At 40.1% G+C, this 16,122-nt stretch overlaps 1 protein-coding gene across 1 annotated transcript in view; it reads left to right on the top strand.

Moving 5' to 3' along the window:
- Positions 1-16,122, top strand: part of Ptn (pleiotrophin) — an 83,602-nt gene that overhangs the window by 54,344 nt on the left and 13,136 nt on the right. Inside the window, exons 2-4 of the mRNA XM_085683772.2 lie at positions 10,255-10,371; positions 11,235-11,408; positions 13,936-14,097. Coding sequence (XP_085539898.1) covers positions 10,257-10,371; positions 11,235-11,408; positions 13,936-14,097 — 451 coding nt within the window. The 5' untranslated portion in view covers positions 10,255-10,256. The remainder of the gene's footprint in view (positions 1-10,254; positions 10,372-11,234; positions 11,409-13,935; positions 14,098-16,122) is intronic.

Raw genomic sequence — 16,122 nt, 5'->3', positions numbered from 1 at the left:
TCATAAGCACTTGATTTTCTAAAAGCACTTTTATATCCGTTTTAGTCATTGCGTCAGCCTCCTTTAGGCGGCCTAGTCTCTGCTGTGTGCCGCTCTCTACCCTACATGGCTAATCATCTTGCAAACGACATCTTTATGCATTGATTCTGTGGCCCTTCTGCTGCAAGTTTTCCTCATTTCCTTCCTTCTTCATGAAGAAGGTTGAAACGTCTACAGTTTTCCAAATTAAGTATGTAAGTAAATATGTAAATCGATAAACAAAACATGTCCTAATTCTCTCCCGCCCTCCATTCTCCTGAGCAAGGTGACTATTTGGGCCAGGGTACTCAGAGAGGACGTTCATACATTTACTACTGGGGAACACCACACTCATTCACTTCTTTTTTTCTCCCCACCTTCAGGACTACTTAAGAGGACTCTGCCTCATAGTCACTGTTCATATCTCCCATAGCACACAACCACTTTACATAGAGGTTATGAGAACTGGAAGTGTCCAAACTATCACACGCTCTGGCAGCTGTAACTATGCCATTAAGATGGTTATGTCTGAGAGTTGCATGTTGTTAGGACATGGGTCATATAAAATTAAATGAATGCCCTCTTTTATCAGTATAATTGGTCTGCTCACAATTACAGTGGGCATTGACTGTTGGACTCATCCCTATGCTGTGTGTTTTGTGCTCATACTTTGGACACTTTCTTTCAAGACTTAATTCCAAGAAGGTTGGAGTAAGTGATGACTTAGTAATATTATAAGCCGGATATGTGGCTTTATGAGATGCTATGACTCCAAGGAAATGGCCAGATCTTTTTACATTAGGACAGTGTGAAGTTATTTAAAATAAAAATAAAAGTTTTTTAATTAAAAATATAGGAAGAAAAGTAATCAAAGAATAAGAAAAAAACAACTTGAACTACGAAAATCTCCTTTAGGAACCAATTCTCATATATAAAATAGAAAACCACAAAATCACTATTGTTCAGAAAATTCGGAAAGCATAAAGGTTGAAAAAAAAAAGGGTGCTGTATTTGTCAAAGAGATCTTTGACTTAGAATAAGCCAGACCCAACAAGATTCTGCACTTCCTAAGCACAGTGAGGAAAAAGGAATTAATTTTTTTAAAAAAAACAGGTTCTTTGGCTTTTAAAAAGACAAAAATATATCTAAAATTGCATATATTTTAGCTCCACTAGTAGAAAAAAAATCTGTTGTCTGCACATCCCCTGAGATGTGTCCCTACGTTTCTGTATACTTCTATCTGCAGACTTCAGTGTGATTTCCATGGCCAGCATGTGTTATAATTCTACACAGCATGGCCTCTGTATACAAACATATAATTAGCAACCAAGAATAAAGTTTTAGTACAGCCAAAAAGTTTATTTCTGTACTGTAGAAAAACAAATCCAGGTGTCCAGGTGAGAATGAGGAAACGTGTGTGTGTGTGTGTGTGTGTGTGTGTGTGTGTATAGATGCATGATCAGTTGTCACAGCAGGTAGCTAATTTTTTTTCCTACATTACGTATTTTATTTATAAGTTGCATTCTGTTTACCTAAATGTGTTGCTTTCTAAATTGAATAGTCATGAAAGATCCTGGCATTTTCTTACCAGTTTTTCCTCTTCCATTTCACTGAATTTATAAAACGTGACTGTGGCATTCCGGGGTTGCTTGTGATCAGAGTCTCTAGACTGGGCATGGAGAAAAAAAAACAAGATGATCTTGGCCAAGTCTTCAGAGACGTAAAATTGTTGGATTCGACCATCCAAGTAGATAAAATTTGGCCAGATAGAGAGATTTGGGGGAAGATTTCCTACCACATGGAGCAGCACAAACTCACATAGGTGGATTAAAACATTTCAGAGTTAGAAGTATAATATTTCTTTGTGGCTAAAGAAGCATAGATCGGTAAGGTGAGAGAGGACAACGTGAGAGGCACTCTCAAGAAAGAAGCTTTAGAGCTGGCCTGGAAAACTTGGTTTCAGAGGAAGCTAGAGTCAAAGAAAGCCAGAGAGGTAGGAGGGATTCAGGAGACAGGATAGAGGAGTGTGCATTGCCATCCCGGCCAGGCATTCAGTATTCGTTACAGCAGAAGCCTGCTGACAGAGTCAGCTAAAGACAAACTGGCGAGAAGATTGCCGTGTATGTAACACAGAAGAATACAGAGGAGAGAGATACTGTGGGTCTGCCGTGTGCTGAGTATTGCGTGACACTATCAGGAGACAAGAATAAATGTCTGCTACTCCAGACAGGGAGCCAACGACAGATTCACGTAAGAATACTGGCAAAGTCAGCTTGGCGAACCAGTTAAACTTAATTGGGATAACTTACAGGAGTATGGGTGAGCTTTTGCTGACAGGAGCAAAAATGTGTTCAAAGACAAACCGAAAGTTTTCCCGGTGAAGACAGGAAATCTGGACTGCACAATGTAGCTTTATAGATAACTCAATAAGCTTGAGACAGTCATTTCAAGTTACTTAGATTGACCTGAGCCTCTTCTAAGCAACTGGACTGATTTACCTCATCCAGGCATCTCAGCTTGTTTTGGAGGCTTCTAAGTCAGCACTGCAGGTCTCTGTTTCCTTCAGGGGGCGTGGCTGGTCTCACTCAAAGAGTGTTTTTCCAGCTGTCCTTAAAAGTAGCGCACCACGCCCATCTGCGCTACCATACAAATCGTGAACCGGGCAAGGGGCTGGAGATTGAGATGCACAAAGACTCACAGACAGAGACACGGGTCATCCTTGAAACAGGAATGCCCCAAGAATGCCCCCTTTATTGTGTACCAGAGCCGCTTATATAGGGATCCTTAACTGATAGCCACGCCCCAGCCAAACCCACCAGAAACCACTCTCCTGCCATCAGGAACTCCTGAGGGTCTTGTACTCAGAGCAGCTGCAGGCTGTCTCAGAGCAGAGGAAAACAAATTGCTTACAAGAAATTCAGGATCTGGGGGTTCACTGCCCCCAGCACTTACTGCTTATAAGGACTTGGTGAGGGTAGAGTCTAGTGTGCCTTGTCAGTTTCAGGGACTTCCTGAAACCTTTTAATTGTTTACTTTTTGAGCTTGAGGATATTCTCTGCAGAATGGACTGTTTGTCCTCCCTTTAGAACAGCAGTTCTCAACCTGTGGGTCATGACTCCTTTGAGAATCACATGTGCATTGGATATTTACATTACTATTCATAATAGTACATTACAGTTATGATGTAACAATGAAATAATGTTTTGGTAGGGGTCACTACAACATGAGGAACCATATTAAAGGGTCGCTGCTTTAGGAAGATTGAGCGCCACTGCTCTGTGCTATTAATTGCTCTTGTTCTTAATTGCAGTAGGTAACCATTAAAATGCTCATGAAGAAACTAGAAAATTCTATAACCTTGAAATTAAATTTCTAATTTGTTTTGATTATATAAATTAAAGCAGTAAAGAAATAATGCAGATAATTTGAGCCATTTAACTAGTTTGATCTACCACTAATTAACAAGTACATCTAGATACCAGTCATGTTATAAAGGAAATAGCAAATATTATCTAATATACTCATTTGTCTTGAGTTCTTGTAGAGAACTTGTTTTCCCTTCCTTATTCTTGCATGGTTCTGTGTACTGAGAGCTCAAGGTGACAGAGACAGAAATTTTCAAGAAACTTACACACTTTGTAAAGTTTGATAAGGGCCAGAACTATATTTCACCAAAACAGATTTTTTTTTACCAAGCCAGAACACATCAGAGAAACCCCTGGGGTACTTTGTATCAATAAGTACATGGTTGTCCTTACTTTTTTGTTAGGAAGGTAAATATTACTTAGATGAATATTAAGTTTTGTTTAATTTTGAATTGTTAAGTTTTTTATGTTTGACTAGTTGTCTACTAGTGAACTAAGTAATTGATGTTAAACTAAAAGAAACTGAGTGATTCAGAGATTTCAGTAGAGTCAGAAGAACAAGGTCAAACAGGAGACATAAATGGCTAATTACTGAATTGTAGAAGTCATTCTGGGAAGGGCTCTATATCCAGTTGCTAATTTTCAGCTGGACAGAGGAATAGTGAATTCTACCTAAATATATAATTACCAAAATCCAGAATGTGGGGTATGTTGATTAAATGATTTGTATTTTCTAAAAATGTAAAAAGCAAAAACTAGAAGTCAGTGAATGGTTATTATGTATGTTAAAAGCAAGCAAAAAAGCATTCAGATGTTTTTAAGTAGGTAAGTCTAAAACACATTTAAATAAAACCCTCAAAAATACAAGAAAAAAATTTCTCTGTGAGTTACTTGTTGAGAGACAAGCTGTAGCTGGGACAAGGAATGTGCAAAGTCCCTTGACAAAGCCTCTATTTTTATAAATATTCACTCAGATGTTCTGTGTCTTTGCATGATTTTCAACGTCTTATGTTTCATTTTACAAGGTTAAAAAATACTATTTATTTTGTTTTATTTTTTATTGATTTTATTGAGCTATACATTTTTTTTTCTCTCTTCCCCTTCCTGCCTCTCCCCTCCTCTTCAACATTCTCCCATGGTCCCCATGCTCCCAATTTACTCAGGAGATCTTGTCTTTTACTACTTCCCATGTAGATTAGATCTATATATGTAGGGTCCTCATTGCTGTCAAGGTTCTCTGGGATTGTGATTTGTAGGTTGGTTTTCTTTACTTTATGTTTAAAAACCACTTGTGAGTGAGTACATATGATAATTGTCTTTCTGGGTTTGGGTTAGCTCACTCAATATGATGCTTGCTAGCTCCGTCCATTTGCCTGCAAATTTCAAGATGTCATTACTTTTCTCTGCTGTGTAGTACTCCATTGTATAACTGTGCGACATTTTCCTCATCTATTTTCAGTGGACGGGCATTTGGGTTGTTTCCAGGTTCTGGCTATGACAAACAATGCTGCTATGAACATAGTTGAGCACATGTGGATCGAAAAAAATACTATTTCATAGGCACTAACGAAAGTAAAGCACAAAATGTCTAGTATGTTCTAGTGTTGTGAATGGATACAGATGCATTTTTAGACATGATGATCAGTTTTCCTTATGGTACACTTCTGGAGAGAGCAATGATTGTTTCCAGCCCATTGTCAATGTATTATATGTCCTGTGGTTCAAACGGCTAAGATATTATTTTAGCTTATTTTTTTCCATTTTAAGCTATATTTCTGTGGCTTTTTCAAGATCAAAGTTTGAGGAGCAACTTCTAAGCATGGGGGCTCTCTTTGTCTTAGCTACTTCAAATAAAAAGAAGGAAGAGGATATTTTTCCATGTGGAAGGGCACAGAATATAGTTGTAAACAGAGGTGATTTTACTCACTTCACACAGTTGAATTGCATTGACATAATCACTAATTTTCAATGCTCAGCTCAGGACTCAAAGGATATACTGTGAGTTGTTTCTTGAATTTGTATTATGCTTCCAAAAGTAAAGGCAGAATGAAAAGGCTAATAGAGCCTTTAGCTGATTTTTAATTAAATAATTTCTCTGTCTTGTGACATCTTGCTTTGATATAAAACAAAAACGCCAAGTTTGACGTTTATTATATTTTTTTCAATAAAAAAAATTTGTGTTGCCAAACTTTTCAACACTGAAAAACAGTCCAAGACTTTAAAGAAGCTTTCTATTGGCTCTCAGTATCAACTAGTTTAGTCTGTGTTGGCTGACTCCACTGTTTTGAGGCCAAGGTGACCCAGAATATTGTCGGAGCATGTTCATCTCACAGAGGTTGGGGAAGCAGACAGAAGTAACAAAAGGGGGTGGGGTGAGACATGGCCTTCAAAGACACGCCCTCAGTGACCTACTGCCTCAGCCAGCCTCCATCTTCTACAGCTCTTCTGTCTCTAATACTCTGTTCAGATTTCTAATTTATCCCTGAATTCAATGACTAATAAAGGTGGAGTCCTTCTAAGAGTCCACTCACTTCTTCAAAGCCTGACTTGCTAGATTAGGGGATCAAGCTTCTAGTTCTCAAAGGACACTTTCTATGCAAACCACAGAGTGGTGGAGGTAAGCCAAGCTGAAAATGTAATTCCTATTATTCTGTATTATCTTTATGTCTGCATCCTGTGGCTGTTAGGAGAAGTGTCTCTAGCAGTTTATCAGCCCTACAACTCACTCCCACTCTTTTGATAGCAAAACCAGTTCAAGGGGTTGTGATGTTCTGATTTTGTTCAAAGAAAAAATATCAGTGGTAGTATTAAAGTTTGAATAAAAAATTTTGCCTCCAGAGACTATATTAGTCTTTCTAAATAGGACAAGCAGGGACAGTTTCCAGGATTCTTGTCTGTATTTACTCCACGTGTTGCTGCTTTCAAAATCTTAGACCCTACTCCAATGGTTTAGGAAGGAGGAATTTCCTACACATTCTAGCCAGCCCTGAAGTATAACAAGTGAATGCTTTTCTCTGGTTAGTTCCTTTAGTTGTTATTGAATTTCAGGCATCTTTGAGATAACTCAACAGTATGCACTATATCCCAGAATCCATTTATGGTAGTTTCCAATTTGTTAAACCCAGTGAATTATGTCTGTCAGGTCAAATACAATAAAGATGGCAGAAGGTGGTAAGAAATAAAGAAATTCCTCAAAAGAACTCAGCCAATTTAGTAAGTTTTATTCTTCCATTGTTTCTTTTTCTCAGTGTGAAGAATAATTAGCCACTTCCCTAATTGCTATGTGTGTCTGAGGGGGGCTTGTTCTTACTTCTATGTTCATCTGGTACCCAGCATGTTGGAGAACAAGCAAAATTAAACTATATGCATGGAAAGCTTGAACTTTTCTTTGATGCTGAGGATAAATAGGCAAATATTATGATACCCCATGGAAGCTGCTATCTGCACACATATATATCACTCACATATTTATTGGACCAGGGAGGTGCCAGAAAGTTAACTGAGTGTTGTTTGGAGCACTCAAATGGTGTTAAATACTGTTTGGTGCAATTGGGTAATTTCAATCACTACATTTCTTTCTCTTCTTTTAAACCTTTACTCTTTTTATAGTCCCATACAAACTGAGATATTAAAATATTGGTTTAATCAGAATGACATCTGACCTTACCCGGGGCATCACCACCCCATTGCTTAGTCAGAAAGTTTTCTTCAGAGTTGTGTTTTCTTACTGGGAATGCTCAGATTCTCACAGTAATTTACATCATAACAAGATAGTTAAGATAATTTACAGGTGATGGCTGAGTGGTGGTGGTTCGTGCCTTTAATCCCAGCACTGGGGAGGTAGAGACAGGTGGATCTCTGTGAGTTTAAGGCCAGCCTGGTCTACAGAGTGAGTGCCAGGTCAGGCTCCAAAGCTACACAAAGAAACCCTATCTTGAAAAACTGAAAAAAAAGGGTAATTTGCAGGCAATTTTCACACATCAAAGCAAAATCTATGTTTAAGTCAAAATTGAAAATCCTGATTGAAAGAGAAATGAACTCTTTATTAAAATTTTATGAATTCTCAAGTTTCACCACAGTTCTTAGGGACTTAAAGAAGATAGTTAGTCAGCCTTTGGAAAAAGCAGGGGTTGTAGTCCTTTATGCCTAATCATTTTAAATGGTATTTGTCTTAGGAAAAAGTACATCACATAGGTGCCTAGGGGACTCATCTCTGAGAACTCCGACAAGCTTGCAAACCAGTGAGTCTAGGTTGGTTTCCTATATCCAATCACGAGATGAGGACTCACCTCAGATTTGCCAGGGACATTTCAGTGAGACCATCATGAGAATGCAGCCTTAGGAAGAGCAAAGCTGCCAACACTGGATTATAGATGGGGATGGGAATGGTGTTGAGTAGATAGTCAGAGTTCATCTCTTTTTTATATACTTTATTGTTTTCAATTGAGCTACACATTTTCCCCACTCCCGTTCCTTCATCTCCTCTCTCCTTCCACCCTCCTCTCCTACACCCCACACTCCCAATTTGCTCAGAAGATCTTGTTTTTTTCTCCTTCCTGTTGCATCCATGTGTGTCTCTCTTAGGGTCATCTTTGTTATCTAGGTTCTCTGGGGTTGTGGACTGTAGGCTAAAAGCCACTTGGAAGTGAGTACATATTATGTTTGTCTTTCTAAGTATGCATTATCTCACTTAGTATGTACTTAGTATGTTTTTTATAGTTCTGTCAATTTGTCTGCAAATTTCAAGAGGTCATTTTTTTTACGACTGAGTAGTATTCCATTTGTAAATGTACCAAAATTTCTTTATCCATTTCTTTAGTTGAGAGACATCTAGACTGTTTTCACATTCTGACTATTACGGACAATGTTGCTATGAACATAGTCAAGCAAATATCTTTGTGGTATGTTTGAGCATCCTTTGGCATATTTCTAAGAGTGGTATTACTGGGTCTTGAGGTAGATTGATTCATAATTTTCTGAGAAACTGCCATACTTAATTCCAAAGCAGCGTTGTACAAGTTTGTACTCCCACCAACAATAGAGGAGTGTTTCCCCTTACTCTACAACCTCTCCAGCCTAAGTTGTCATCAATGTTTTTGATCTTGGCCATTCTTACAGGTGTGAGATGGAATCTCAGAGTTGTTTTGATTTGCAATTTTCTGATGGCTAAGGATGTTGAGTGTTTCCTTAAGTGTCATTTGGCCATTTGAGATTCCTCTGTTCAGAGTTCTCTGTTTAGGTCTGTACCCCATTTTTTATTGGATTGTTTGTTTTTTTGATGTTTAGTTTCTTGAGTTCTTTGTATATTTTGGAGATCAGTCCTCTGTCTTATGTGGGGTTGGTGAAGATATTTTCCCATTCTGTAGGTTACTGTTTTGTTTTGTTGACTGTGTTCTTTGCTTTGCAGAAGCTTCTCAGTTTCAGGAGGTTTCATTAGTTGTTGCTGTCAGTGTCTGTGGTACTGGGGTTATATTTAAGAAGTAGTCTCTTGTGCCAATGTGTTCAAGGCTGCTTCCCACTTTCTCTTCTACCGATTTCAGTGTAGTTGGTTTTATGTTGAGGTCTTTGATCCATTTGGGCTTGAGTGTTGTGCATGGCAATAGAGTTCATGTTTGAAAAGACTAAGTAATAAAAATGTTAATTTTTGTTTGTAGTTAAAATATGCTTATTCATACTATCGAAACCAGTCATCGACAGCAAGGAAAATGCAACACTAGTAAGTGACAATTCTAACGTCATGAAAATTGACACAAACTTAGTAAACATGGTATCAATTTTTAGATATTTATGAATTAGAAAAGCAAGTTGCATGATAGAGTGATCGCCAACACACAGGTGCGTACACATTCACACACACTTTATGCACATGAACACACATGAGCGCACGTATCCAGAATTAGTCTTATTCACTGAAGAGATTGTAAAATCATTAAAAACTAATCTCTTGCTAGTTTTGGGAGAAAAGAAAATAGTACACACTAATAATAACCAAAGATTATTTCTACACTTTCATTTGATCTATACAACACCATTAACAGCAAATGGAAGTAAATGACTATCAAGCAAGTTTCTGTAGCCAGTGGCTTCCTCAAGGGTGCTTCAGCAATATGAACATCTTGGCAGAAGGTTACCAAAAGTGTCTTTAAGTATAACAGGGGTCTTTCTAGTGCTATCTAGGGATTTTGGTTTATGTGAAATGAGGGGTATTTCAATTTCTGAGCAAGTATAATCGCCATTCCCTAGGTCTGAGGGTTTAGTGGTTCTTGAGTAAAGTCCAATTATAACTTTTTAGTATCATAGCATGCCTGCTCTGTTTCTGTGTTTCACTCTAAAAAATAATGGGATGATATTATGTTTGAAACGAACATGGATAGAGAAGAATCAGAGATGCTGCTCACTGACAAACGTATCTATACATAAAAACCAGTCAGTACATTATTTGCGCTATCATTTGCCACGGCCACTTTGAAGGGCCCTGTGACTGCAATGCCATGGATGCTTCCAGGAACTTCCAAGCATCCTGAACATGACTGTAGTTGTTATTACCAAGCGATGCAAGCACCAAGATGGAGTGTAGGAATCTGCTCACAATGAGTCTTTAAGATCCTCTTGTTTACATTACCCAGGGGCATACATAACAAATGGCTGTGAAATCTGATATGGTGAGTGGTTGAATATTGTCAATGGCCATGAGACTTGTTGCTTTTTGTAGCTGTTGGGGGAAACGATAAAATTCCACTTGCAATAATCAATCCAAGTTTCCTAAATCCCAGTGCTCCAGACACTTCGCGTAAGGTGCTTCATCACAGCGCTGAATCTTCATCCTGACGTAGGTTGAAATCGCCTTCTTTCTTTTTCTCCTCCTGCCCAGAAATGTCGTCCCAACAGTACCAGCAGCAACGTCGAAAATTCGCAGCCGCCTTCTTGGCATTCATCTTCATCTTGGCAGCTGTGGACACTGCTGAGGCTGGGAAGAAAGAGAAGCCAGGTAAGAAGTGGAGTTGCAGAGAGATTCTTCGCGATGGTAACCGCGCAGCCCAGCCACCTGCTTCTAGTCCTTCCCACCATTTCTAAATTCCTTTTCATTATTTAGGGAAACCCTACGTGAGACTTGTTTTATGTTGCCCCATTTTACTCCTGAATGCATAAGCCTTGCATAGTCATGAGTGGGCTGTGATACTGGGGTGTATAATGGAATCATACCACATTTCCATTATGCCTTTTTATCTACAGAACAAAACCAGATCATCAGTGAAATTGTTAGTCTGACTGCTAGTACCTCTAACAGACCTTTCCTCTTCACTTTTCAAACTTTTTATAAACTTTACAAAAATATTTTCTTCCTTTTGCAAAATTTCATACTCTCGAATATTTTCATCAAAATTACACAAATCTTCAGATTGTATCTGGCACAAGTGTGTTAGTTAGCAGCTCATTGCTGCATTCAAACACTTGAGACATGAGGTCAAGAGGAAGATGTCTTTATTTCACTTAGGGCTTCAGAGGTGTTGGTCTGTCACAGCACACAGCATGGTGGTCAGGAAGCAGGCAAGAAGGCAATGCCTTCAACTGAGAAGCATTTGTTTCTAAAAGGAAATGTTAGCCATTCACTTAGAACAGTCTCCATCACACACATGATTTAGTCGTTTTAGTTTTGCCCCCACCCCCATGTTTTCTTTCTCTCTCCTCTTAACCATGCGTTGACTTTATCATTGAGAAGACATCTGTCATATTCCCATTGTCTTCCTGGACAATGCAGAGAAAGACAAAACTCATAGACTGCACAGTCGTGGGGCAGAGGAGTTCAGGACATGTCTGCATTGGGGACTGCTTTTGTGTCCTTCCTTGCAGAGAAAAAGGTGAAAAAATCCGACTGTGGAGAATGGCAGTGGAGCGTGTGCGTCCCCACCAGCGGCGACTGCGGCCTGGGCACCCGCGAGGGCACTCGCACTGGCGCCGAGTGCAAGCAGACCATGAAGACGCAGAGATGTAAGATCCCTTGCAACTGGAAGAAACAGTTTGGAGGTCAGTCTCACCCTGCGCGCCTATCGCTTTAGTCCGCCAGTCTGAAAGTCTTTTGGAATATTTCTATCAAAGTTATTTCCAAGGCCAGTTCACGTTTAAGTTAAATTAAATACGTTATTTTCTTAGACACAAGGTGACCAGAGAACTTGCCTCTCAGATTCATCACTAGCCATATTAGGAGATGGATTTTGGCTGTTTTTGTGTGTTTCTCCTGTACATCATAGGATAACTAGCAACATCCTTGTCATCTACCAGTTTGTTTTTTTTTTAACCATAATACAGAAAAACTAGCAAATTGTCATTTGGTAGTCAAAACTGTTTGTATTTAGTTAATAATCTGCTTATACGGGCATAAAACATGCCCTGGTGCCCTCCCAAAAATGTTCCTGTTCCGTCATCTCCTCCACTTCACTTTCTACTTTCCCTTTTTGGTGTTCTGATATGCCTACTTGAGGTAAGTTCTCGCAACACTTTCAGCTTTATTTCAATATTCAGTATTTCCATCCTTAACCCATTGTTCAGCATTTCCATCTTTAACCACACACATCCATCTACACGCATGTGTGTGTTTTGTATTGTGTAGTGTTCATGTGCACTTGTGTGTTTGTGAGTGCATCTATGTCCGCGTTATATGTGTGAACACCACGGGCTGACGCTCTGTTGCTTTTACCTGCATTTTCTGAGGCTCGGTCTCTTGTTGAATCTGGAACTCAGCGATTCCACTAATCGAGGTAGCCAGCTTGCCACGGAGATCCCTGTCTCTGACTCCAGAACACTGGGATTACAGCTGGATTGCCACATCTGCCCAGCTTTGTATGTGGGTTCTGGGGCCGAGACTCTGGTTCTCATGTGTGTATGAAGCAAGCCCTTTATCCACTGAGTTTTCTTCACAGTGTTCCTATGCCAATTTAAAAATGCAAATGGCTTTCTCTTCGGCATCACACACTTTGTGTTTTTCCTGACTGCCGTGGGTCATAATGACCATGGTGTCCTACCTGTGCCTGACAGAAACACACCAGGGCTGAAACACAAGTAAAGACGGAGGATGAATGTGTACGCACGCGGCCCTGATTTCTGTAACTTTGGAGCACGTTTTTATGAATGGAATTAACTGTCATGATGGCAATAGAGTTCACATAAATTAGACTTTAATTAATATGGGCCACTGCTAAGACTCACTTATAAAAAGTTTGCGGGGTGTATCTTAAAGGATTCATATCGTGAACATCTATTTAAATCTCAAAAATCAATATAGAATCAAAACAAGCAAACAAACAGCCCGAACTATCCAGGAAGACAGTTAGTAAATATCAACACACATGTTTTCTGAGGAGACTACACAGCAATGAATAGACACCCGGAAAAATAGTCCATTTTTCTGTCCCATCAAGGGACGAGAGATTGAAACCCTGGTGACATGTTACTATGTGCCCCTCAGAATGGCTGGAATAGAACATTATGATACCAAATGCCAGTGAAGATGCAGAGATGCTAGGACCTGTCTTTACTGTCAGTGGAAATGAAGAATGGCACAGCCATCCTAAAAAAAAAATAACATTAGTTTTCAGAGGTGTTGCTTGCTCTATGTTTGTATGAAATTAAACATGAGTTGCGCTTACCATGTAACTCAGCAGTTGCTTGGGCTTTTTATTCCAGAGGGGGGAAAACATTTTCACAAAACCCCTTCTATGAATATATAAAATTTGCCTAGGTATGCATATTTTGGCTAAAATATAGAAGCAGTTCGGGCATCTTTCATCTTGTGAAGGGATAAACAAACTTTGATATATCTGTGTCATAGAAGGTTACTCAGCTGTGTATAAGAAGATACTATTCACTTGAGTTGATCGCCAGAAACGTATGCTAAGTAAAGAAATAGCCAGTCTCAGAGCCAGAGAGATGCTCAGTTGTTAGGAGCACCAGTTGTTCTTGCAGTGACCTGGGTTCATTTCCCACCACCGCCGTATGTACGGTGGCTCACAACCATTAGCGATTCTAGTTCTAGAGGCTTGTACACCATCTTCTAACTTCTGTGGATGCCAGAGTAGCCAAACACACCAGTTTACACAGCTCCAAAGCTCCTCTACAGAATGAGATGAGCTGGAGAAGAGACTTGTGATTGTAAGAAATGTAGGAGCTAAGAGGACTGTGACTATATATGAGGTGACCATGGGCCCCTTGCGCTGGGACTGTTTGTACACCCATTGATGGTGCTTATCACGTGCATTTCCACCAATAGAGCTAGACATGTTCATGCATATGAAAATGGTGAAATCTGCCTACACTCTTGAAAATGCATCAATTCCCATTTTACAGAATAGGCTCCCAGTTATTAAAAATGCCAAAACCGGGGCGGGGGTGGATTGGGTGAGGAGCGTATGGAATGTCCCTGTGTTGTTTCTTATAACTGCCTAGGAATGAATGTCCAATGGCTTAAATCCAAAAACTGAGCAACAAAATTGCACTTTTATTATCCCCTCAATAAGCTCTCTTAATGATTTTTCTTTCATCTTATCATGCTCTTTAGCTGAGTGCAAATACCAGTTCCAGGCCTGGGGAGAATGTGACCTGAATACCGCCTTGAAGACCAGAACCGGAAGTCTGAAGCGAGCTCTTCACAACGCCGACTGCCAGAAGACAGTCACCATCTCCAAGCCCTGCGGCAAACTCACCAAGCCCAAGCCTCAAGGTAAGAGGCTGCCACCCAGACAGCTTTAATAGACAGGGAGAGGCAGATGAAGCCCAAATCTTCCAGGAGAGAATGTTAGGATAGTGACTGACAAATGCCCACTCGCCAGCTCCACAGCATACTCTCCGTAAGCGGTCTCTGAGATCAAATTGACATTCTCTGCAGATGTGAGCACCTCGGGGGTTAGGGACTGAACAGAAATACAACTGAATACCTTAGCAAAGCATGGCAGTTAGGATGGCTGTTGCATGGCTAGCATCTGTCTCAGTTTTCAAATTGAGACAAGATAAAGAAACTCACAGAGTTCGTAATGCAGAGAACTTTCAATCAGGCCTCTCTCAGATTACCTACAATATAAGTTTCACAGAATCAGAAAAGACACGGTACCTACTCCTTCCCTCTACTACGTGAGATGATGGCCTTTATATGTCTTGGACTTATTTCAGAACCTTTACATGCTTGAGGTGTTTTTAGCTTTCACACCCGTTCATCACAGTATTTTAAAACTATGCAGAGTTACTTGTTCCCAGAATGCCAGGCTCTGCATTAATGATGGAGATGGTAATATAGCCATGGTTCCATGCAAATGGAAGGCCAGCCGGAGGGAGCCCAGGAGGTGGTAAATCCTTTCATTTCATGGGTAGATGGATTGAATTCTGTCTACTCCAAATCTGTATTTCCAAGTCTTACCCCCCGCCCCAGTATCTCAGAATGTGACTATACTCAGAAGTATGGACTTTCAAGAGGGAAGTAAGTTCAAATGAGGTCATAGGAATGGGATCAAATCCAATATGGTCGATGTTCTAATAAGAAGAGATTAGGAAACAGACACATAGAGAGGGAGGGCCATGTGAGGACGTGGTGGGAGGTGGGGAGTGCCAGCCACAGAGAGAAGTCTCTCAGAAAACCAGGTCGGTCCAACACTTTGATCTCAGGCTTCCAGTCCTCAGAATGGTGAGAGAGTACATGCCTATTATGTAAGCTGCCTGTGCCGCGGTGCTTCATGCGGCTCCCACAGACAATTCATGCTGCAAGCTTCAATGAAATCCAAAGGAAAATACCCCCTTGACCTCTCCTTGACTCTCAAAAATACACTTGAAAATTCATCCCGCTGGATTCATTGGAGAAATCCAGATAAATGCTGGTGATTAGCCAAAATAAGAAAAAAGAAATCCCCCAGAAACCAAAGACGGCTGGTGCTTTATTCTGATGGCCAGAGAGGGTTCTTTCCATGTGCCAAGATTTTCATCGTCTGATGCAGTTGGCAATGGCAAGGGCTACCTCCAAGTTCAGGACATCTGGGTACTCTAGGACCTTAGATGCTGGAGTTGAGGTTTGACTGCCTTCCAGGGGAGTGTCTACCAACTCCCTACCGGTTGCCTATCTAGACAAGACCAGCTTTAAAAACAAACAAACAAACAAACAAAAACAGGAGCCATTTTCAGAAAGGGAGTTCATAGATTCAGTCTTCAGACTGACTTATTTCAAAGTGGTAATTGAACTCAAAGCTACAGCATCCATAGAGAATTGCAAGGGAGAAAAAACGTTAGGCATCCCCTAGGGTTCTCTGCCTGAACTGTACGCAAGAGCTTTCTGAGGGAGCCATGAAAATTCCCACTGCCCCAACTTTGTCAGACCTACCAGATTACACCTGGTAGTTCCAACAGGATGAATGATCCTTAGAAGATTTTGTTACAGTGTCGAAATTGAAAGTACCCCTGTTTAGTGTGAAATCCATTGGCCAGAGAAGATGTGCTACACACATCTCCTTGTGGCAGTGGAGGAGGGGAGATAAAGTGTGATAAATGGGGAGAAGAGGTGAGAAGGAGTCCAGGGTGATGGTGACCTTGGTGGATATAAAAACTGTCAAAAACCTTAATAGTCCACAATTGAAAAAGACTCTTAAGGGCATTCAATAAACACAATACAAGAAGTTCTCTTTTTACTGTTGAATCTTTAGGTTACTTTCCTTTTGCTATTTAGTGACAGTTGATGACTAGATATGTTTCTCACATTCAACTTTCA

Source organism: Myodes glareolus, chromosome 25, assembly GCF_982192425.1.
Source record: "Myodes glareolus chromosome 25, mMyoGla1.1, whole genome shotgun sequence".
Taxonomy (NCBI): Eukaryota; Metazoa; Chordata; class Mammalia; order Rodentia; family Cricetidae; genus Myodes; species Myodes glareolus.
Note: the sequence above shows the minus strand (reverse complement) of the source record. Positions and strands in the feature narration are given on the sequence as shown.